We start from the raw sequence: 22,845 nt of genomic DNA, 5'->3' as shown, positions 1-22,845 counted from the left end.
AGATCACAAGGACATGCTGGCACTAAATCCGCTGCAACAGTTGAGCATGGTAACACACACCTTTAGTCCCAGCACTTAGAGGGGAGAGGCAAACAGATCTGAGTTTGAGACCAGTCTGGTCTATATAGTGAGTTTCCAGGCTAGCCAGGGCTACATAGTGGGGCCCAGTTTCAACCCCTATCCCCCAAAATGCAATTAAAAACTGTCAGGTGTATAGCACATCTACTATGCTGTGCTTGGGAGGCAGGGGCTGGTGGATCTTCTGTGGCCAGCCTGGTTTATACAGAGCTCCAGGCCAGCCAGAGTGCAGTGGTTTGAGAATGGGCTCATATATTTGAATGCTTGGTCCCTAGCTGGTGGAACTGTCTGGAAAGGATTAGAAAGTGCAGGTTTATTGGAGGTATGTTGACAGAGGTTGCTCATTTGTTCCCGGCCACACAGACCCAAAATAATCACACACACTATTAATTGTAATACTGTTTGGCCAATATCTTAAGCATATTTCTAGCTAGCTCTTACATCTTATTTTTTTAAATATTTGTTTATTTATTATGTATACAATATTCTGTCTGTGTGTATGCCTGCAGGCCAGGAAAGGTCATCAGACCCCATTACAGATGGTTGTGAGCCATCATGTGGTTGCTGGGAATTGAACTCAGGACCTTTGGAAGAGCAGACAATGCTCTTAACCTCTGAGCCATCTCTCCAGCCCCTAGCTCTTACATCTTAAATTAACCCATAATTCTTGTCTGTGTTAGCCTCATGGCTTGGTACCCTTTATCAGTGAGGCATTCTCATCTTGCTTCCTCTGCGTTTGGGTGACGACTGCAGACTCAGCCTTTCCTCTTCCCAGAATTCTCCTGTTCTGGTGGGTCCGCATATACTTCCTGCCTGGCTACTAGACAATCGAGTTTTATTAAACCAATACAAGTGGCAAGTCTACCATTTTCCCATAGAAGAGGTGTGTCAGTGGGGGTGGGCTTTGATGTTTCAAAATGTCACTCCAGGTCCAGTGTCTGCCTCCTGCTTGTGGCTCAAATGTAAGTTCTCAGCTACCATTCCAGTACCATGCTTGCCTGCTGCCCTGCCATGATGTTCACAGACTCTGAAACTGGAAACAAGCCCCCAATTGAGTGTTTTGTAAGTGGCTTTGGTCATGATGCTGTCACCCTGTTAATAGGAAAGACAGCCATGGGGCTACATAGTTAAGATAAAAACCCCAAAACAAAAAACCCTATTCTGGGGCAAGATAACTCTGTGGTTGAGTGCTTGATGTGCAAGCCTGGCAACTGAGTCCCTAGAGCCCACGCACAGGTGGAAGAGTGTACTCTCGAAGTTGTCGAGGGTTTCTCTCTGTAGCCCTGGCTGTCCTGGCACTCACTCTGTAGACCAGGTTGGTCTTGAACTCAGATGTCTGCCTCTGCCTCCCAAATGCTGGAATTAAAGGTGTGCACCACCACCGCCCAGTTTAGCTGGGGATTTGGATCGGTTGGTAGTGTGCTTGCCCCCCATGGGTTCTATCCCCAGTGCCCTGTAAGTTAAGAGGTGTTAGTGCAAGCAGGCTCAAAGCCAGCCCAAGCTATGACACTGCCAAACTCAAACTATCTAGCCCTGCTCTGAGCAGGGATCCTAGACTTCTGGTTTCTGTTCCTGGAAACAAAGCCTGAACACAAGCTCTGAAGGGAAGAATGTCCGGTGGTTCAGCCATGCAGACCACCTGGGACTCTGCACGCCTGAGCTAGGCCAGTTATGTGTGGAAGAGGCAGCTTGTATCGTCCATTATAAGAAAGCAACACGGAGGTGACCCTTGCACCTTCACTTTCCAGGGAAAATGGCCCATGGAGTTGTTGAAAGACAGTAACAAGAGGCACCACCTCCGATTATCCTAGCCGGGTGTGGTGGCACGGCTACAAACACGGGGTGTGGGGAAGGTGAAGCAGGACTGAGCTCCAAACCAGCCTAGGCTACTTAGTGAGGCCTGAAGATTACTGCTGGATTTAGTACAGTACACCAGCACTACTGGGAAGGCAGAGGCAGAAGCACTGTCACGATTACTATGCCAGCCAGAGCTACACAGTGAACATAGTGGTCAGACATGATTACAAAACAAAGAAAAAGGTATGCCCAGTGACCCGGCGTTTCCAGACATTTCTGAGCCAGATGAGAAGGGCTACAGGATGCTCTCACAAGTTCAGGTCATACTTGTAGCCAGAGCTACACAGTGAACATAGTGGTCAGACATGGTTACAAAACAGAAAAAGGTATGCCCAGTGACCCGGTGTATCCAGACATTTCTGAGCCAGATGAGAAGGGCTACAGGATGCTCTCACAAGTTCAGGTCATACTTGTTTGCTGCTGAGGGACTGAGTCACTTTGCCCCTTGGCCTTGGCATATTTGTGACTCATGAAGTGAAGGGTAAATATGATAAACATATTTGCATTTTACAGTTGACATTTCCTAAGGATAAACTGAAGTTCTGTTCACGTAGAATCAGTACATCAAGTCAGACCACCCAGGCAGGTCTTAAGCCAACTGGAGCTCTGCCTAAGGGTAGACACGATGTCCTCATGACCACAGAACACCTGTGCATTACCAGACACCACAGTCAACGTCAACTCCGAAACAAAAGGATAAAGTAGCCATGAAGATAAGATTTATTTATTTACAGGCTCCAAAGCTACATAGAAACCCTGTCTTGAAAAACCAAAAAAAAAAATTATTATGTATACATTGTTCTGCCTGCATGTGTGCCTGCATGCCAGAAGAGCACAAGATTTCACTATGGATGGTTAAGTCACCATGTGGTCGCTAGGAACAGTACTCTCAAACTCTGAGCCACCTCCCAAGCTCCCAAGCCCATTTTCTTAAGAGGCTTTCTGGAAAGCCTTATTGAAAGTTCCATTTGCCTCTCACTGTCCAAAACTGAGTCACAGAAATGTATCCTGTGAGGTAGATGCATCTCCACGTATGCCTTCAAGCCAGAGGTCCTTTCCCCTCTTGTTGGTGGGGAAGCAGTGAGAGACACCAGTCACTACCTGGGTGCTTTATAGAAGCGCTTTATTTGAAGAAATATTACAACATATAAAAACTACATCAAGTCTTGTTTGCCACCTGCAGTGGCAGATCTGATAGAATACGGAATTAAAAACCAAAAAACTTTAAAATCCAGAATGCACAAAGTACTGCACGGCTTGGTCACAAAGCAACCTCACAAACAGTTTAGTGTCGCCATGGCCACAGACGCTGTGCATGACATTTCAAATGCTGGGGCTCGACAGGTAAAAACATCAGTGCATACGGGGCTCTGGGCGAGAGCAGGACTATTCCATCGTGGGAGTCTCCTCCTTCTTAACTGCAGCTGAAGAGAGGAAAGCAGAAGTCACCCTGAGCACACAGTGGCATGCAAGCTCATGGCTGGAGAACTTGCAACAGCTGATGGCAGTTCCTGCGCCCAAGTCCCAGGGCCTAGAGGAAGGTGGCACTTACCTGAGGCCATCTCCTGAGCTCTGGCCAACATACAGAGCTTAATCTCAAGGCCAATGGCTTTGGCCAGTGGTGGTGGCACGGCGTTACCCACCTGTGGGAAGGAAAGAGGCAACACCAGATTGTCACTGGGTGTCACTGTCCTGCCTCAGCTCTGACCAAGGCAGGACAGTGACCTGGACATTGGGGACTCAGTCTACTCAAGTGGCACAGGCCTTCTACTGTGATGCCCTCAGACCCACAGATCACTAACAGGGAGTTCTTTGTTTACTCTGTTTCAAGACGGGGTCTCTCTAAACAGACCAAGCTGGCTGGGAACTCAGATCAACCTGCTTCTGCCTCTCCAGTGCTGGGATTAAAGGTGTGAGCCACCCCACATAGCCGACAGTAAGCTTTCAAAAGACTTTAGGAAAATCTGGAAGCAAAACACAGAGACTCCCAAGCCCACTTTGATTCCCACTATGAGCCAAACAAGGGCCTGAGGGAGCATGGGGCTGGTCTGTATGGAGCCCAGCCCAGCCCAGGCCAGGCCAGGATTTCTGCTGTACCTTCTAACTAGGGACAGCCAGCTGGGGAATGACATTTGTGCTATTGTACTATTGTGTTGCTGCTGCTGACCCACGCTCTCAGTGACACAGCTGGACTCAAGCCCTGGGCCCCACTCCCTACATGAGAGCTGAGGCCGCTTGGCAACAAGCTCAGGTGCTGGGCTAACCTGCCGGTGTCTGTCCAGGATGTTGCCGAAGAACCGGTAGGTGTCCGGAAAGCCCTGGGAGCGGGCACACTCCCGCACGCTCACCACCCGGTGCTGCTCTGGGTGGAGCACACGGCCCTGCTTGCCCATGGGCTCAGGGTTGGTGACAGTGGTGCTGAAGAAGCCATCCCACTCCAGGCGCCCATAGAGGCCGGCCCAGTGGTTGTGCCGGTTCCCAGTGTGCGGCAGGCACCAGGGGATGAGGGTGTTGAACTGCCTGGCCGTGGGGTCGCAGGACTTGCCAGCTGCAACAGAATACTGTGCTATAGCCAGGGCTGGTGCCAGGCCACAGGGAGACTCAGACTCTCTGGGGCACTCACCTCTGCAAAGGGGCTTCCTGGGGGGGAGGGAGGGGCTCTGATGGCTGCCTAATCCAGGCCCAGAGCACCTGGTACCCCTTTGCTGAGGCAAAACTGTTTAACCCCCCTCTGGCATCCATTTAGTTAGTAGCACCCGGTGTGGCCAGGGCCTCTGGGTTAACAAGCAGATTGTCAAGTGGGGACTGCTAGGGAGCCCTAGGAAGCTAAGCGGCCAGACCACACAGGGCTGTAGTCACGGAATCCACGTTTGTGGAGATAGTGGGTGAAAGTGGGATGACCAAAGCCTGGGGTCCCACCTTCTGCACAGGAACAGACCCCACGCATTGCACCAGTGCTGCTGCGGCCATTCTTCTTGTCGTGGAAGGTGTAGCGCAGCTTCTTGGTGGTAGTGCCATCTGTCAGCAGCACTTCTATATTGGGCAGGTCACGCCAATCCGATCCTGGGAACAGTGGAATGTTCCGCATGCGGGCAGCCACCAATGGGCTCATGTCCTAGAACACAGGGAATCCCAGCTGATATCCAGGTCAGGAAGCACAAAAGGGAACCAGAGGCTCAGATCCTATCAGGAGGAGACAGCTACCCAGCCCTAGCTCTAAGAGCCGAACAGATAATGGAGCCAAGGGCATGCCTAGAGGGGCATCTGAGAAAAATGCATAAGGCAAGGGTCCAGTGTGAGGTCAGCCAGGGAAGCACACAAAAGGTGCAGCCCAGTGTATTAGTACATACGAAAGAGCGATTAGAGGGTGTATTGGGGGAGGCACTTGGGTGCTTGCTGCTCCAGTGCCACCTGAAGATGACAATACCGGCCCCCGGGGTGGGAGACCCGAGATGTTGAGCCTGCAGTAAGCCCAGAGAGAAGTTGAGCCAGGCAAGACCCCAGGAAGCACCAGACTCAGGGTGGTGTGGGAGGTTCATATATGTTTTATGTAATTTTACTATGCTTAAGCTAAAACCTTCCTTTTCATTTAAACAGAAAAGGGGAGGTGATGTGGGATTACCATTAATGAATAAAGAAACTGCTTTGGACCTATAGCAGGGCAGAATTTAGGTAGGTGGAGAAGACGGAACTGGGAGCTGGGAGGAAGGGAGGAATCAGAGAGATAGACGCTGGGAACTTTAGCTGGTAAGCCACAGCCACATGGCGATACACAGATTAATAGAAATGGGTTAAATTAATATGAGTTAGCCAATAAGAAGCTAGAGCTAATGGGCCAAGCAGTTGATTTAATTAATAGTTTGTGTGATTATTTTGTGTTTAAGCTAGCTGGGAAGCTAGGAACCGCTACCTTGCAGATATGATCCCTGAGGATGGGCTGGTAGTGTGAGCCCCGCAGCTGCCTCTGGAACCAGGACTGTGGCTCTCCATTGTAGGAAATCTCAGGTGCCGAGGCTCCATTCTGGATCTCAGGGAGGTCGGACATGGTATCCCGCACCGTGATGGTTCGGAAGGGGCCCGAGTTCAACCTGCAGCAGAGGGTGCCTTCTTAGATATCATGCGTGCAGTCTCTGCTGGATTTCAGGATGTGAAGGGCAGCTGTAGCATGTGCTCTACTCAAGCCAGCTGCCTGCAACAAGGCAGAACTTGAGGCTGGAATGGCATAGACTTGCAATAGCACTGAGCTTCCACATAGAGCCTGGCACAAACCCCAGTGACCCAGGAGTCATGACCTCCTGCTAGTCCAGCACTTGGTGTGCCAAGTTCAGCTCCTACCTAGTGATGTTGCTAACAAACTTCTTGTCATCCACCACAACACTCAGCTGGCAAGCACGGGGCGCAAACACATGCAGAGGCTCTGGAAACAGAGGCAGCTTCTCTCCTGGGGCTGCAGCCAAGATGATGGCCCGTCTCCGCGTCTGGGCCACACCATACTGTCCAGCCTTTAAGAGGGGAATGGAGACAGGTGGCGTCAGACAGAGTGTCTGCCTAGCTGGTCTCTGTGCCGAGAACCATCTACAACTCATCAAGTCGACAGTGCAACTGACCAACAAGAGCAGCGCTCGCTTGTCAGCCAGGGCCACACCATTTGCAAAATTCCCTATCCTTAAGACTATAATAATATGAATTTCCAGAATTAGTCACTCGTCTTTGTAAGCTCCCTGCCACCCCAATTCTGTCAAACCCAGGCCCCCAAAATATTAACCCACCACCTGTTTTTGTCTTTCCCCTCTTCTCACAGCAACTCATGGGTTTGAAGGGGATGGCAAGATCTCTGGGTAACCAACTGGAAAGCCCCAATCCCAAGTTTGCATTGGATTCTCAGAATCTCAGGTTCTGCTGTGGGGCCACTTTTATCTTTCACTGACAGCCCCTTAGGGAACACTGCAGAAGTGGTAAGGACAATGGGGAGCTGGGTGCCCCCCACTCCCTGACAGTCACAGGCAAGGGGTGGGAATGCAGCACTTGCCCCATGCAGGCTCTTGTGACTTCAGCATCCATTGGATGTTTGAGTTCGTAGCCCAGGCTACCCACTGCCTACCTGTTGGGATGACAGGTGTGTGCGACCATATTTGGGCTAGTGGTAATGGGAAAGGAACCCAGGCTTATTGAAGGTTACTAAGTGTGCTACCAACTGGGCCCCAGCCAACCCTGCTTACTTTTGGCAAATGTGCAGTTACCAATGTGTTACTTGTGAGTGCGCTACACTTAGCTACAACCCAGCTCTTAATCTTGAGACATTGGCCTTGAGCCCATGATCGTCTACTTCAGACTTCAGCCTTTTAAGACCGGAATGACAGGCCTGTGCCACCATACCTGGTTACCCCATGTTTTTTCTTCTTTTAAGACAGGGGTTCTTAGGCTGGGCGGTGGTGGTGCAACGTCTTTAATCCCAGCACTCGGAAGGCAGAGGCAGGCAGATCTCTGAGTTTGAGGCCAGTCTGGTCTACAAGAGCTAGTTCCAGGACAGGCTCCAAAGCTACAGAGAAACCCTGTCTTGGGGGGAGGGGAGGAAGAAGGTAGGGTTTCTTTGCAGCTCTAGCTGTGCTAGAAATCGCTCTGTAGATCAGGCTGGTGTCAAACTCAGATTTACTATCCTCACCAACACACTAGTGATCACGCAGCCCTCTGCTACCCAGCAGGCCTGAACACTCTCCCGGTTAGTGATGGGGGCAGCAGTCCAGGTGACCGCACTGAGGGAACCACTTCTGCCCTCTGCCTGCTGTGTGATGCCCACCTGCAGCACACCGAAGGTGCACTGGTAGCCCATGCGGACCAGGCAGCGCAGTGTGAGCTTCAGCACCATGGAGCGCTTGAAGGACACAAAGTTCCTAACGTTCTCCAGCAGGAAGAACCGTGGCCGGTAGTAGTCGCAGTAGCTGTGGGGCAGGAAGGACAAAGGTCAGTCTCTCACAGACCCTAGGCATCTCCCACCAGAGAGGGGCTCCCTCCCACAAAGCTGTATCTGGCCGAGAGTCGCCCCCAGACAGCAAATGACAGAGGGCTGTCCATGCTTACCTGAGGAAGGAGACTACCAGGGAGTTTTTGAACTTGGAGTAAGTACGGGAGTTGAAACGGTTCATGCCGCTGAAACCTTGGCACGGTGGTCCACCACAGAGCATCTCCACATCGCCCTTCTGCGGCAGCCTCTGGCCCAGGGAGTTGGTCACCTGGCCAGACATGACCAACTTAAGCAGCACATTGCAGTCCTCTGTGAACACCGTGGTGCTGGGGTTGTTCAGCCGGAATGCCTGGGCTGCTGGGTCCCACATCTCAATGGCCCACAGTGTCTCAGAGATGCCTGGGGGACAGAGAGCAGAGGTTTGTTGTTTTCATTTGCTCAGACATGCCATGGCCGCCTCGCCTTGCCCAGCCAGGCCAGAGTCAGCACAACCAGTACCCACCTGCTTGGTGGAATCCTTCTGACAACCCTCCACAGCCAGAAAACACATCCAGAGTTCGGAGCTTGGGCAACTTGATGGCTGTCTCGGGCTCTCTGGGCTCCGACACCTGACTCTTTGCCTTCCCTTTCCCTGAAGGAGGAATAGGACATCAGCTGTGAGAAGGGCCCACCAGGTGGCTCTCCTCAGAGGCTTTTTTCAGGAGACCTTGTCTTTGTGTCTTAAGAGCAGCCTCTTGGGAGACCTTCCCGATTCAGCCTCCCAAACATGGGCAGAATTTGAGAGGTTGAGGCAGAAAACTTCAGGGTTCTGGGCTAGCTAGGACAACATGCAACCTTGTCTCATGAAAACCATACATATAGGGGAGTAACAGATGGGACACACCTTTCCCCTTCCCTTTCCCTTTATTTCCAGGGTTGCGGGCGTGGTTTGGAGGGTCTTCAAAGCTTTTGCTCTTTGCATTGTAGGCCTGCACAGAGATGAGCCATATTAGTTAAGAAGAAATGCATGGACACCCCCCCCCACACACACACACAGCTTAAGAACTTGGTCTGATAATCTGATTCCCTAGGAGGATCACAGCCAATCTTATTATTGGAAAGAGACAAGACTGTAGCCAGCTGGTCATGGTGCTGAGGCTGAGGCCACTCCACACTACAGAGGCTGTCTAAAATCACTTCTATTAACCCTCTCATGGTCTGCACCAACATCTGCTACTTAAAGCACCCAGAGCATACATTCGATGGAAAGGGAGAGCATTATGGGAGCCTGCTGTCCAATGTCACATAAACATGCACACAAAACATTGAAGAGCCAAGCTCCAGGTACTCAAATGGGTCTAGTACAAGAGGATCTTGGATCCTTTCTCAAAACCATGGCCACTACCTGGTCACAAGAGACAGAGTGTACTCGTCCCAAAGAGAGGGACCTTTCCAACATATACCAAGACCCTAGGTATGGTTGGTATATCAAAACAGTCCGTCAGATAAATTTTAATGGTGTTAGTAAAATGTTACACCAATTTTTACTCTTAAAACTAGAGCAGCCAGGGCTACAAAGAAAACTTTTATAAATATTTATTTATTATGTATACAATATTCTGTGTATGTATGCCTGCAGTCTAGAAGAGGGCACTAGACCCCATTACAGATGGTTGTGAGCCACCATGTGGTTGCTGGGAATTGAACTCAGGACCTTTGGAAGAGCAGGCAATGCTCTTAACCTCTGAGCTACCTCTCCAGCCCCCTACAAAGAAAAAATTCTACCTCAAAACAACAAAAAGCTGGGCGGGCAGTAGTGGTACATGCCTTTAATCTCAGCAGTCGGGAGGCAGAGACAGGTGGCACTGTGTGAGTTCGAGGCCAGCCTGGACTATATAGTGAGTTCCAGGACGGTCAGGAATTATATACAAAAATCTTGTCTTGGAAAACAAAACAAAAAAACTCAAACCAAACCCAGAAAAGCAAAAGCTAAGCACTGAACTCCAGAACCACCTGCTATCACAGGCCTGTGTCATGTGCTGACATGGGTATGCAGCTCTGTTAAGTAATGTGCCCTATGCCTTGGGCATCCAACACCAATCTTCTTCTGAACACCCAATCCTGCCTCCCAACCCAGGGCTTTGTGCATGTTAGGAAAGAGTTCTACTGGATCAAGCCCTATCTCCAGCTGCCTTGTTTTCTTTCAAAGTCAAAATCCTACTCCTAAGGTTCTACATAGAAGTCAGGTGGTGGTGGCACATGCCTTTAATCCCAGTGAGTTAGAGGCAGGTGGGTTTCTAAGTTCGAGGCCAGCCCTGTCTACAGAAACAGTTCAGGGATACACAGAGAAATTCTATCTTGAAAAACCAAAAGACTATATAGGTTGGGTGGGGCGGGTACCACAAGCCTTTAATCCCAGCACTTGGAAGGAAAATGTGGGTGGATCTGCCAGTTCAGGGCCAGTTTGGTCTACAGATGGAGTTTCAGGGGTATATAAATGTATAGTGAGACCCTAGCTCAAAACAGACAAAAACCAAACCCACTGCGTACCAGCTGCTTCCTTAGTCTACCTCGTATCTCCTATCCCAAGAAAAACCCAGGACCAGGTCTAGCACTATCCAGCCTATCACTGAGCTCCACCCAGGACCAGGTCTAGCCCTATCCAGCCTATCACTGAGCTCCACCCCAGACTGAGCTGCTTTCTTGGGTACCCCACTCTCGCACATTTGCCCCTCAAGTCTGGCTCCACCTCAAGGAAGTAGAAGCGGTCAGGGCCTCCCTGTGAGTAATCCTGGATGCTTTCAAGCAGGTCTTCCCCGTACTCCACAGTACAGCGGCCTTGCACATCACTGAAGTCCACCACAGCTTCCTCGTCACTCCAGTACAGCAGGTTGATGTCTGAATGGTAGGTTGCTGAGGTGGATTTGTGGGTGTTCTCAGGCCTGTAAAGCGGACACCAGGTAAGTATTATTTTACCACAAGTTTATAATCACAGGTCAAAGCACCCTCATCTGCAATGCCTGGAACCAGCAATTGGGGAGTTGAGTGAGACAATAGGGATCTTGTCAGTCTTGTACACCTCATACCTCAAGGCCTTTATTTTTTGAGACAGTGCTTCCCAGGCTGACCTCCAGCTCAGCGATTCTCCTTCCACAACACCTCAAGTGCTGGGACTACAGACAACTACCAACCCAGTCTCCACAGGACATCTTAGATAGCATTTTAAAAAGGATTTATTCATTCTTATTCAGTGTGTATGGGCGCTCTGCTGGCTTGTATGTCAGTGCAACAGGTGAGTACAGTGCCCATGGAGGCCAGAAGGGGGCATCGAATCCCGTGGAACTGGAGTTAGACAATCTTGAGTCACCATGTGTTTAAGTGCTGGGAATTAAACTTATCAAATCTGAAGCACTGAGCCATCTCTCAAGCCCTTACATGGCATTAAGTAACACTGAGGTAGCCTGTAAGAGAGGTAAGCTGTATAATTTGAGTACTTGGTTTGGTTTGGCTCAACCTATAAACAGCATCACGGAAAGATCACACATCCCAGTTCCATCAGCATGGTGACCACCACCCTTACTTGGACCCAACCCCACAGCAGGAATGGAATTCCCGGGAACCAGATCAGGGATGCTCTGCTTCATCCTGCCCATCAACGCTGAGTGACCCGTTCTTTTCTAACCACGTTGATCATTACAAAGACTCCAGAAAAATCAGGTGTAGTAAGAGGTGCCTATTATCCTAGTACGTGGATGCTGATACAAGTTCTAGGTATGCTGGTAAAACAAGCACATACAGGTCATCTGGGCCAGTTTTCTTTCACCGTAGCCCCCTTTCTACTGCCTGTCTTCAAACAAAGAAGCCATACTTTCATGAGTGCATGCACAAGTACCTAAAGTGTATGTGGAGTGTTTAGTAAAGCCAAGGGCTGGAAACAAACAAACCCAGAACCAGTAAAGGTGCAGAACAGAGGGATTGAGAGTGGTGGGAGACCAGAACAGGAGACTGGTTTGGGCAAAGCACCGAGACAAACCAGGACACACTCCCTGCCACTCTGCAGCTTTTGTTTCTTGCAGGTTGAATTGGAGCCCACAGTACCCCACATGCTAGACACAGGCTCCCAACTTAGCCACACCTACACCCCCCCACCAAGGCCACAAGTATGTAATACACCCATGCCCCCAGGATAACCAGAAGCAGCCATCTCTACCAGCAAAGCCCTCTTGGAGGGCCTCCCAGCAGGCAGAACCCACACGGACCTGTAGAACTTGTTGAGCCTGATCTTGATGTCTGCTTCGTTGGCCTTGCCGTTCTTCTTGCCACAGTGGATTGCTTTGATCCGGCCGATGCGATAGGGCTCAGGAGCATCCAGGTTGCTGCCTTTGATATAGTCAGAATACTTGCGGTAATGCTCAGGGTACAGGCTCTCGTCCACAGGCTCCTTCTTTGAACGCTTTAAGGGGCTAGCTAGCTTAATGCTGCAGAGAGGAAGGAAGGAAGGGTATATAACTGAGCGCGAGGCCTTAGAGTCCAGACGACAGGTTGGAGTGAGCCGATTCCTCATGAGTTGGTACAGCCTAGTACCATTAATGAAAGATATTTCAAATGAAATCTGTTTAAAATATCACTCAGCTCCCAGAGCTCAGGGGGCTGTGGCTACACATGCTTGTCATCCCAGGATTTGGGAAACAAACTGACTGAAACAGGAGGCTCGGGAGTTCCAGGTAAGCTTGAGCTGCCAATTAAATTTTAGGCCAACCCGGACGTACCTCCCAGCCATGTAGCACCATGTACTACTGACTGTATGTGACAAGGTCCTGTCAGCAAACACAAGTTGAAATGTTATAGGAGGGGACATTGCACTAGGGGAAACAGCAGCTTCTAAGACAGCACAGATACCATCTCCCCAGGTGTCAGCCAAAAGCACAACCACTGTGCTCTGAGGAGCCCTGGGCCTCGAGGACTCGCTGTGACATGATGTCACTTCCACCGATGCAAATGTGATGTGAAGGATGGAGTCTGAGAAAGCTCGAATTTGGCCCAACTCATGGCAAAGCTACTCTACCCACAAGGACATAGGAGGTGATCTTCCAAGGTGGCTCCCACTCTGGCTAGCAGTTGACTTTCGAGTCCTAGAAGCACCCCTGAGTGCTTATGTGTGGCCTAATTGGTGTGCTTCTATGTGGTAGATGACACCACAGGGAATAACCTATAGAACACCAAAGATGAGCATTTCAAGATTGGGTAAAATACCCAACACCATCAATGAAGTATCCACTCATTCCTTAGTTCCATGGGTCACAGCAACTAAGCCAAATTTGGGGACTTAAGGTTTCACCAGACACTAGGAAAATGGATCCTCCAACTATAGATACTGAGCTATGTTTGGAAACATGAGCTGCAATTCCAACTTGTTCTAGCGCTTAGGATGTAGAATGGATGAAAGGTGGAGGTGATGCCCTGACTTCCAACATGGAGTCTGATGTAGTCCTGTTCACAGACCTCATCCAACAATCCCTGGGTAGAGCACTGGAGTTCTGGCAGGGAGATCCCATTAGCTTCAAAGAGAAAAAGACTCAGGGAGGAAGTCTATGCCAAGACCTCAGAGCTGCTCAGGTGCGGAGCCGAGCCAAGAACTGACTGTCCAGCACTGCAGGTCTCAGCCAGACACACAGCACAGATGGTGAAAGGCCTGAGGCAGTGTGCCTGGAGCACGACCAGCACGTGACAGAACCTTCACGAGGAGAGGCCTAAACACTAGCTTAAGGGGAGCAGCTGGAAAGATCACCAAGCCAACTGACGGGTATGGACCATGAACGGGGCACTCACTTGAAGGTAAAGGCCTCAGGAGGCAGGTATACACTGTCGCCTAGTCGGTAGACAACACCATTCTTGGTGATACAGCTGCAGTAGAGCCGGCCATCCACCTCATCAAGCTGCTCCAGGACCTTGGGCATTTCTTTCTGTCTCAGCTCACCTAGCCGGATACAGGATAGGCAGAACCTGTAGAAGCCAAGGGCAGAAACTCAAGGCTCCGAGGTAAAAGTATCTGCAGATATCTGGGAGAATTGCCCCTTTTGACCACAGCTCAAAGACAGAAATTAATACTAGCCTAGCAAACAAGCCAGGGGCTGTGTATATCAATAGCAGGGTCCTTGGCCAGCAAATGCCCAAGGCCCAGGACTACAACCTAGCACCACAAATGAGTATTTTCCCCCCTTCTCTCTTTGAGTCAAGGTTTCTCTATATAGCACTGCTGTCCTGGAACTCACGCTGAAGACCAGGCTGGTCTCGAACACTTATCTGCCTACCTCTGCCTCCCACCTCCCAAGTGCTGGTATTAAAAGCGTGCACTACCACTGCCCAGCAGAAATGACTATTTTTAAACAGATGGCTATGCTTGCCTATGACAAGCCCCAGATAGTCCATGCTTTTTTTAAAAACAGGGTTTCTCTGTAACGGTCCTGGCTGTCCTGGAACCCACTCTGTAGATCAGGCTGGCCTCGAACTCAGATCTGCCTGATTCTGCCTCCCAAGTGCAGGAATTAAAGGTGTGCACCACCACCTGGCCAGGTCCACACATTTTAAACACATCCATGATGTCAGGCCTCTTTGGTCAGCAAAGAACACAACTGGGGCTGGGCGGTGGTGGCACACGCCTTTAATCCCAGCACTCGGAAGGGAGAGGCAGGCAGATCTCTGAGTTCGAGGCCAGCCTAGTCTACAAGAGCTACTGCCAGGACAGGCTCCAAAGCTACAGAGAAACCCTGTCTCGACAAAAAACAAAAACACCCCAAAAACAAAAACAAAAAAACCCAAAGAACACAGCTGGGGAATAAGTAAACGTTTCCCTGGAAACCTGAGAGAATGGAAGGACTCCCAGAGCAGGATGGGGACAGAGGAGGCCTACAGCTGGTGCACACACTCACTTGTGCTTGTTGTCCTCTGTCGGCTGGGTCGTGGGAGGGGATTCAAACCTTGCGTAGTCCTGGTTGTACCACAGCTGGTAGAAATAGGTCTTTCCATCATCCTCAGCCCTTGGCAGCATGGTCTCGGGATCCATGCCGCCCTGTGGAAACAAAACATGGTCAGCCTTGGCTCCTAATGGTCGGGTGGAGCATGGAAAGGAGAGGAGGCGCTCACCTCCATGGCCCAATTCTCAGAGGGCGCTCTGTAGACGACCTTGACCTTGCTATGGATGTAGGAGAGCTGCATATTCTCACACTCGCCCACCAGGAACAGCTCCAGCGGGTCGGAGGTGGCTCCAAGGACTGTGTCTGTCCCAGCACAGAACCAGTGCGCATGGAACATCTGCCCATTCTTGTCTTCCCACAGTGCCGTGACCCTGCAGCCACAAGACGGGACAGGGAATAGATATCTCATGTAACCAGCAGAACTGGACCACACAAACCCTTGGTATCTTTTGGTTTCAGTCAGACATGAAAAAGCAGGCACTCAAATTTGGCAGGAGGACACACACACCTGGCTAGATATAGCGGCTTGGAGGAATCATCTGGAATGACAGAGACGCAGTCCCCCACCTCCAGTGTCTCTTCATCGATGCACACCTTCTGATAGTAAGTTCTCTTCTCTTCAACCTGAAACCAATCTGAGCTTGGGTGAGGGTCATGTCCAACATTTCCCCTAACTTTCTGTGAAATTTACTTGGGACTAGGGGTGTGGTCAGCAGTGCAAAGAGCACTGACCAGATGCAAGGCTCTGGGCTCCACCTCAGACACCCTAAAAAAGTGGAAACACGACTTATTTGATAAGTCATGGGGGCTAACAAGATGGCTCAGTGGATAAAATTTTGTCACTAAGTCTGACCTGAGTTTGATCCCTGAGACCCACTCTATGGAGAAGGGACTCACGTAGGTTGTCTTTGGAGTCACGATTGCTGTGGCATGTGTGTACATCCACAAATAAACGTAATGAAATCAAGAAAGCCGGGTGTAATGGTACACACCTTTAATCCTAGCAGGCCTACCTAGCCTACATTAGGTCCAGGTCAGTCAGAGCTACACGGTAAAACCCTAACTCAAAGAAAAAAGGCGTGAGTTGCTGGGATTGTCAGCACATGCCTGTAATCCCAACACTTGAAAGGCTGAAAAAAGCAAAGGATCAAGAGGTCCAGGGTTCAGCAGTGAAAAGTACTTTTTGATGTTAGAGAACCTGGGCTCAGTTCCTAGCACCCACAGTGGCTCACAACCATTCATAACTCCAATTGCAGGGGACTCCATACCTTCTTTTGACCTCTGTGGGTACTAGGCATGCACATGATTCATGTACATACATATAGGCAAAAAAAAAAATCTACACGCGATAAATCTGAAAAAATTGATAAAAAATAAAATTTAAGTTCTAACCCAACCTGGGCTATAAAGTGAGAGCCTATTTTTAAAACAAACCAAACCAAGGCTTCTGAATGAATGCCTTTTTCTGTATAACCTTGGCTGTCCTAGAACTCACTCTATAGACCAGGCTGGCCTAAAACACAGAGATCTACCTGCTTCTGTGTCCCAAGTACACCACCACGTGTATATAAAATATATATATAGACATAAGATCTGCCTACCATCCAAGTGCTGGGATTACAGGCATGTGTCACCACAGTCCAGTTTAATAATTTCTATTAAACTTGGCATGGTGTTCCACACCTGTAATCCCAGCACTCAGGAAGCAAGCAGATCTGCCTTAGAGGCTAGCCTGGTCTACATGGGGAGTTCCAGGACAGTTAGAGAAACCCCGTCTTAAACTAAAACAAAACAATAACAACAACAACAACAAAAAAACCCAAAAAACCAACCTAAGGCTGACATGGTGGCACATGTCTGTAACCTCAGCAATTGGGAGGTTGAAATGGAATAGTGTAAAGTGTAGAAGTAATGGGCTGCCTGGGCTACAGTCATCTCAGGATTTACCAGTGAGGCTGAGGTGTGGCTCAGTTGTAGAGCTCCAGCCTAGAGTGCCTGAGGCCTTGCATTCTACTCCTAAGTACGGGGAAAGGGGGGGACGGGACAGCAGCTGGGTTGCAGCTTGCCTCTCACAGGTGAGCCTGCGGCTTCCTGGCTGCAGGGCTAGGCTCAGGCGTGCAGCAGCACGTAAGAGGAAGAGGCCTCACCTTCAAGGGCTGTCCGAGCCAGGAGATGCGATCCTTGTTCTGCTTCTTTTTCTTCCCTTGATGCATCTTTTTGGGTGACGGCACCTCTGGGATGTCATCATCAACTTCCTCGTCGTCATCTGCCTCCTTCACGGCCAAGTTTGGACACCTGCAGAACACACTCTGCCGTCAACCCCTGGGAAAGCATCCTGTCAGCCCCACACCATGTCGTTGCCTCTGCCACCAGAACAGAACATAGCAAAGCCTACCTCCTCTTGAGGCAAGCCTGTTTACTCCGCCCAGTGCCACCAAACTTAACCATATCCTTGCAGGCTTTGCACTTCCCACACTCAGGCTGCTGACAGACCTGAAAAATAAAAGGGTGGATCAACCAGCCATCCATAGGGAGGAACTTTTTTTTGTTTGGTTTGTTTTAAGACAAGGTCTCTCTACATAGCTCTGGCTGACCTCAAACTCACAGAGATCCACCTGCCTCTGCAGACAAATGCTGAGTGGGAATTAAGGCATACATCACCACACCAGCCCAGAACTTTCAAAACTATGCCTGCTCAGGGTCAGCGAGATGTTTGGTGGGTAAAAGTACCAAGCTTCCCAAGCTTGCTTCAATACCCACAGCAAGACTAAAAAGCCAAAGTTACTTCCAACCTCCATGTACACACTGCAGCCTTTGCGCACACCCTCAACTAGTAAGTGTGAAAGCACACCGCATCTGTGCTGAGCACTTCAGACTTTTCCCATGCATGCCCTAAGCTTGACAACTACTCAGACTTAACCTGTGTCAGGTATCAATCAGGTCACCCAGCTATGACTAAGGTCCTGTAACAGACATGCACAGGTGACACATACTGTACCCTGTACTGTGCCTCTGCGTCTGCGTATGTGGAGGCACACAGGGTGCTGAGCATTCCCTAGAAACTCACAAGCAGTCAGTGGGGACAGTCACTAACAAAACACAACAGCACGAGAACAAGGTAATCAAAAGGAACCAAGCACCCAGCTCCCTTGTTCAGAAACAGACAACAACAACTTTAAAAGGAATTAACATCAAATACAAGGGCATGGAGAAAAAGTCAAGTAAAGGTGAGGAAGGGCATCCCGAGGAGGCTTATACCATGAGAAAAGGACGGATACTACTGTGGCGAAGGATCAGCGAGGCTCTACTACACCCAGGGAAAGTCAGAACAGTAAACTGCAAAAATACACCTGAGTGTGTCACACGGTTAAGGTGACTTCCTCTAAAGAAGAACCCAGCAGTCCCTTGTGTACTAAGAATAGCACGTAACAGTCTTCTCTTCTCACTCAGAGCTCTCAGGACACTTAAGTTCCTTTGATAGCGTAAGATAAGGCATGTCCCGTAAGCTGGTGTTGGGACAACTGATCTCACAGGACTGGGCATGCAGTACAACACCCAGACACTCAGCTCTCAGGAGGCAGGGGAAGGACAGCCTTGCCTACAAAGCTGCCTCAGAATACACACACACATGCAGGCTATGGTTCAGTATATGGTCTGTAGCCCAGGCTGACCTCAAACTCACTATAACTGAGAATGACCTTGAAATCCTGATCCTCACTGCCTTCATTGTGGGATAGGCTCGTGCCTCCAGCTTAACCACATCATTTGAGGTTTTGGGGTTTTTTTTGTTTTTAATTTGGGTTTTGTGTTAATGACACAGGTTGATTCCAAGACCATTGATACAAAAGTACTCACAAGAGCCAGCCATGGTGGCGCAGGTCTATAAACCCAGTTTTTGGAAGAATACGGTAGGATAGAGACTTCCAGGCCAGCCCGAGCTAGATTAAGACCCAAGTCATATCAAGAGGCCTTCTGCAGCCACAGATCTAAGCTGAGAGAAACATGTACTTCTGCAGAAGCTCTAGCAGAATTCCAGAGTGTAATGTGGCCTGAGGGGCGACTCTGGCTCTTGGGCCAGTCCTCTCTCAGCACCCCCAGAACATGGACGTAGAGCTGACGTCTCTCAGGAAACCAGGCTATGTAACCAATGGCACCCACCTAAAAGGCCCTGGACACTCTTGTTGACTTCAACCCCACCCGTCCGGCAAGGCAGACAGCTCCCCTAGAGTACTGACTCCTAAACATCTAAGAAGAGCCAAGGATGGCTCACGGCGTGGCTAGCCTGCTCACCTCGCAGACGCCACAGCGGCGGCGCTTGCAGGCGTTCTCCTTGTCTTCCTTGTCGTCCTTCTCGATCTGCTCTGAGAAGAACGTGTCAAAGATCTGGTAGACCAACTTGGTGGTGGTGGCTTTTGTGGGCCCTTTGTCCTTCTCCTTAGTAGAATCTTTGAGGTTATAGCGTCTCTCTGCTCGCCTGAGACAGATGGCCACCATTTTAGGGAACCAGACATAAGACTGCCTTCTCTGGTCTCAAGTCTCCCATCTGATTCTTGCTACATCCTTACCTCTGTCCCAGAGTGACCCCAGCCAGCTTGATCAGGGCTCTCATGCAGGGAGTCAAGAAGATGGGTGTCTCATCACTGTCCTTGGCATCATCGTAACTCTCTACCTGGTTCACCACAAACTGGGCATGGCGCAGTAGGGAGTCCTCTGTGAACCGGTTCAGGTTAATGGCAGAAGGAGGGACAGTGGTCTTTGGTTTGGGGGGGAGAGGAAGAAAAAAAACACAACAAAACAAAAATGATCAGATGTTTCTAATGTTTTGCCTCCTTGTAAGGCTGAGTGAGCGGACCCTAGTATTTCATGTATGCTAGACAAGCAATGTACCAAAAGTTGCGCACCTAGGCCCCCACTGGGGATTCTAGACGGGGCACTACGAGTAAGCCACGCCCCCAGGCCTGTTGCATTAATCTTCTAGTGGTAGTGGAAGGTTCTGATTCTGAACAGTCTTCTCTAGCATCAACCATGCTGTGTACATGTGGATCCAAACCCTTCCTAGAGAAGGTAAAGCTCTCACCTCGATCTTATTTATTAGGTCTTCATAGACGGCGTGAGGATTGCTTTGCAGGAACTCAACCACAATCTTACTGATGTAAATTTTCTCCTGCATCAACCCAAATATTGGCGCATAGTCTGGGCTGGGTTCCATCAGAATGTATTCCGCAAATGCTGGAAGAACATATGACTTGGTTTTTAAAGATAGTCCAATTAGGGTGATTATGAGCATTTCAAGCTCCTCCAGCACCTACCATTTATGCAGATGGCTATTTGGTTTATTTAACGGGGTCCTGTCATGTTGCCTAGGCAGCCCCAACTCCTCAATTTCCTGAGTAGCTAGGACAGCAGTTGTCTGCTATGTCCAGCAGGTACTACATTTTAAGAAAATGTTTCAGAGCCAGTAAAATGGCTCAGCAGATAAGGGCACTTTCCTACAAGCTTGACAACTTGAGTTTGATCCAGGGCCTCACATGGTAGAGGGAGAGAATCAATTACTACTATTATCCCATATGTATGCTGGGGTGCACACACTCACACACAATAAAGAAAAATTTAAAGTCATCTCAATCTGATGGCCTCCAGGCTGAACACAGGCAAGTATATGTCTTCCAAGCTTCCAGAACAATCTAAAATTTAAAACTCCACAACCTAACCCACAAGAATCCAACTTCTCTATTCGCTAAGGTCCACCTGGACTTGCAGGAGCCAGGTGGAAATGAGTCAGCTGAGGTCAGCACTCATCTGAGTTGTAAACACCTGATTGTCATACAACTGGAGGATCAGCTTTCAGGCCAGTAAAGATGAACACTGGTCACGAGGTCCTCCCTGTGCCTGATGAGACCCTTGTGACTAGGCAGAAACTTACGGGTGCTGAAGCCAATGAGAGCCTTTTCTCCGCCATCAAAGCCAGTGATCCACCACTCATTGATCGGCCCCAGGTTTTTACAATTAACACCACCTGTGGAAAAAAGTCCCGCTAAGAAACAGACTAGACACGGTGACTTCACAGCTCTCTCTCCAGCTAGAAAACCCAGCCAGCATGCAGCCTCTTCACTTTGCTCAGTTAATGGCAGGACTTTGAGCTCTCCTCTCAAAGCAGTACTTCCCACGGGTTCTATCTTGCCTCCCCTATCTTGCCTCCCATGTTCTGTTCACTTCTTTAACAACCCTTGAACATTGCACATACCTTTACCAGTACACGTACCTTCCACAGATGGATTTTCATCATAAATTGCTTTGGCACAACCAGCAAAGTAGAGTTCAATGTTCTTCTCAATAAGACCAGTGTCAACAGGACACAGATGACCTCTATTGCAATATACACTACACAGGCAACAAACATTACTTCACCACCCAGCTCCGCACCGATGACCATAAATTTCCGTCAGACTCAAGGTACCCAGACTAAGTGAGGGTTCTGGACTCAGCAATATCCACCACCCAACAGTGTCTCACACCACTCTTGTGTGACAAATACCACACACCACATGCTGGAGTTATAATTGGCTGGTTGTGAGCTGCCTACACAGGTATCAGCAGCTGGAGTTGACTGCTGATTTATCTCTCCAGACTAAAAAGAACTGGAGTACCAGTACTGATCCTGCATAAGGCCTGTTCACTGGCCACACTCAGTCAAGGGCTACACGCCCTCAGCCATCTTTCCCCACCAGAAAAAAAGGCTATGTAACTGAGTGAAGGAGAAGCCTGGCTTCAGTTCTCTGACGATGCCACAGTGGGATTTACAGCTGACTGCTATCTACAAACAATCTCTAACTGGCCCCACAGGTCTACTGCCTATTAGGGCAAAGCCCTGTAGATCACTGACAGATCTACCATGTCAGTGGTAGGGAGAGAGATATAGCCACTAACCAACATGCAGGGAGTATTGCCACAGCCACACCCAGGGATCTTGACCCAATGGCCCCAAAAACTCCAGCCCATGGTGGGCTCAATATCTAAGAGCACTCAGGAATGATGGGTGCTCCTGAGGGAACCCCTTCCACCATATAACCCAGAAGGACTTGTGGGTTCAGCCTCATCACATCTGGTCCTGCTTCTCCAAAGCCAGGGCTGGAAACATGGCTCAGCTGTGAAGGGCTTGCCTGATGTAAATGAAGCTCTGGTTTGCACAGAGCACTACACATCTGGGAATGTTAGCACAGAAGGCCAGGAATTCAAGGTCATCCTGACTACTTATCAAGTTTGAGGCTGGCCCAGGCTGCAAAAAAACCCAGAAAACAAACAGCAATAATAAAATTTTATTTGTGGCTGAAGTCTATTCAACCTTAATTGGCTTCTTAGCTATTGTCAAAAGGAGGGCAGCTTGAGAAGCCCTATGATTAGAAGTAATGACTACACTTAGATGCCTTGAACACAGGTGTCCACCAGCAGAACACACCCACAGGGCATGGCAGTTACCTGAAGCAGGTCACCCTGTGCTGGGGAGATGACTCGTAGCTTTCAAATCCAGACGAGTTGGATTCATAGATGGACAGTTTCTCACTGACCAACATTTGGAGTTCATCCACCTGAAGGACAGGGGACAGTGACATGGGCATACCAGGAGGCAGGAGAGGACAGGGTGAAGGTAGAGCACGGACTCACAGCATCTGGAAGGTGTTGCTGGTACTTCAGATCAGGGTCATCTAGGAACTGGCCGCACTGGGGGCACCGTGGTGAATCCGTCTGTGGGAAGAACAGGTACGGCCTCAGGGCAGCTCTCCAACATCTAGGAACTCCTGTGCTGTTGCTGGCCAAGTTCCTGGAGGTGCCCTTACCTTTGGGATCACGGCCGATTTGGTTCGAGCCGCCTTTTTCTCCACTCTGGAAGAAGCACAAGGTTGCTGGCATTTCATCAAACTGGAATACGCTACCCACCATCATCCCTGCACCAACTCTTCCTAAGCTAGCCCAGGCATGCTGATGCCAATATCCACA

General features: G+C 49.6%; 1 protein-coding gene across 1 annotated transcript in view; it reads right to left on the bottom strand.

Moving 5' to 3' along the window:
• Positions 1 to 3,041: 3,041 nt before the first annotated feature.
• Positions 3,042 to 22,845, bottom strand: part of Dnmt1 (DNA methyltransferase 1) — a 46,037-nt gene continuing 26,233 nt past the window's right edge. Inside the window, exons 14-39 of the mRNA XM_075966685.1 lie at positions 22,686 to 22,731; positions 22,513 to 22,593; positions 22,327 to 22,436; positions 21,113 to 21,231; positions 20,774 to 20,866; positions 19,928 to 20,079; positions 19,416 to 19,603; positions 19,141 to 19,324; positions 17,246 to 17,343; positions 16,998 to 17,145; positions 15,359 to 15,474; positions 15,020 to 15,221; positions 14,806 to 14,945; positions 13,706 to 13,879; positions 12,136 to 12,354; positions 10,626 to 10,818; positions 8,781 to 8,865; positions 8,400 to 8,528; positions 8,014 to 8,296; positions 7,733 to 7,874; positions 6,271 to 6,437; positions 5,846 to 6,023; positions 4,855 to 5,050; positions 4,200 to 4,483; positions 3,488 to 3,578; positions 3,042 to 3,359 (exon numbers count right to left, since the gene is read on the bottom strand). Of these exons, the coding sequence (XP_075822800.1) occupies positions 3,322 to 3,359; positions 3,488 to 3,578; positions 4,200 to 4,483; positions 4,855 to 5,050; positions 5,846 to 6,023; positions 6,271 to 6,437; positions 7,733 to 7,874; positions 8,014 to 8,296; positions 8,400 to 8,528; positions 8,781 to 8,865; positions 10,626 to 10,818; positions 12,136 to 12,354; positions 13,706 to 13,879; positions 14,806 to 14,945; positions 15,020 to 15,221; positions 15,359 to 15,474; positions 16,998 to 17,145; positions 17,246 to 17,343; positions 19,141 to 19,324; positions 19,416 to 19,603; positions 19,928 to 20,079; positions 20,774 to 20,866; positions 21,113 to 21,231; positions 22,327 to 22,436; positions 22,513 to 22,593; positions 22,686 to 22,731 (3,856 nt within the window). The 3' untranslated portion in view covers positions 3,042 to 3,321. The remainder of the gene's footprint in view (positions 3,360 to 3,487; positions 3,579 to 4,199; positions 4,484 to 4,854; positions 5,051 to 5,845; positions 6,024 to 6,270; positions 6,438 to 7,732; positions 7,875 to 8,013; positions 8,297 to 8,399; positions 8,529 to 8,780; positions 8,866 to 10,625; positions 10,819 to 12,135; positions 12,355 to 13,705; positions 13,880 to 14,805; positions 14,946 to 15,019; positions 15,222 to 15,358; positions 15,475 to 16,997; positions 17,146 to 17,245; positions 17,344 to 19,140; positions 19,325 to 19,415; positions 19,604 to 19,927; positions 20,080 to 20,773; positions 20,867 to 21,112; positions 21,232 to 22,326; positions 22,437 to 22,512; positions 22,594 to 22,685; positions 22,732 to 22,845) is intronic.

The sequence above is a fragment of the Microtus pennsylvanicus genome, chromosome 3, assembly GCF_037038515.1.
Source record: "Microtus pennsylvanicus isolate mMicPen1 chromosome 3, mMicPen1.hap1, whole genome shotgun sequence".
Classification (NCBI taxonomy): domain Eukaryota; kingdom Metazoa; phylum Chordata; class Mammalia; order Rodentia; family Cricetidae; genus Microtus; species Microtus pennsylvanicus.
Note: the sequence above shows the minus strand (reverse complement) of the source record. Positions and strands in the feature narration are given on the sequence as shown.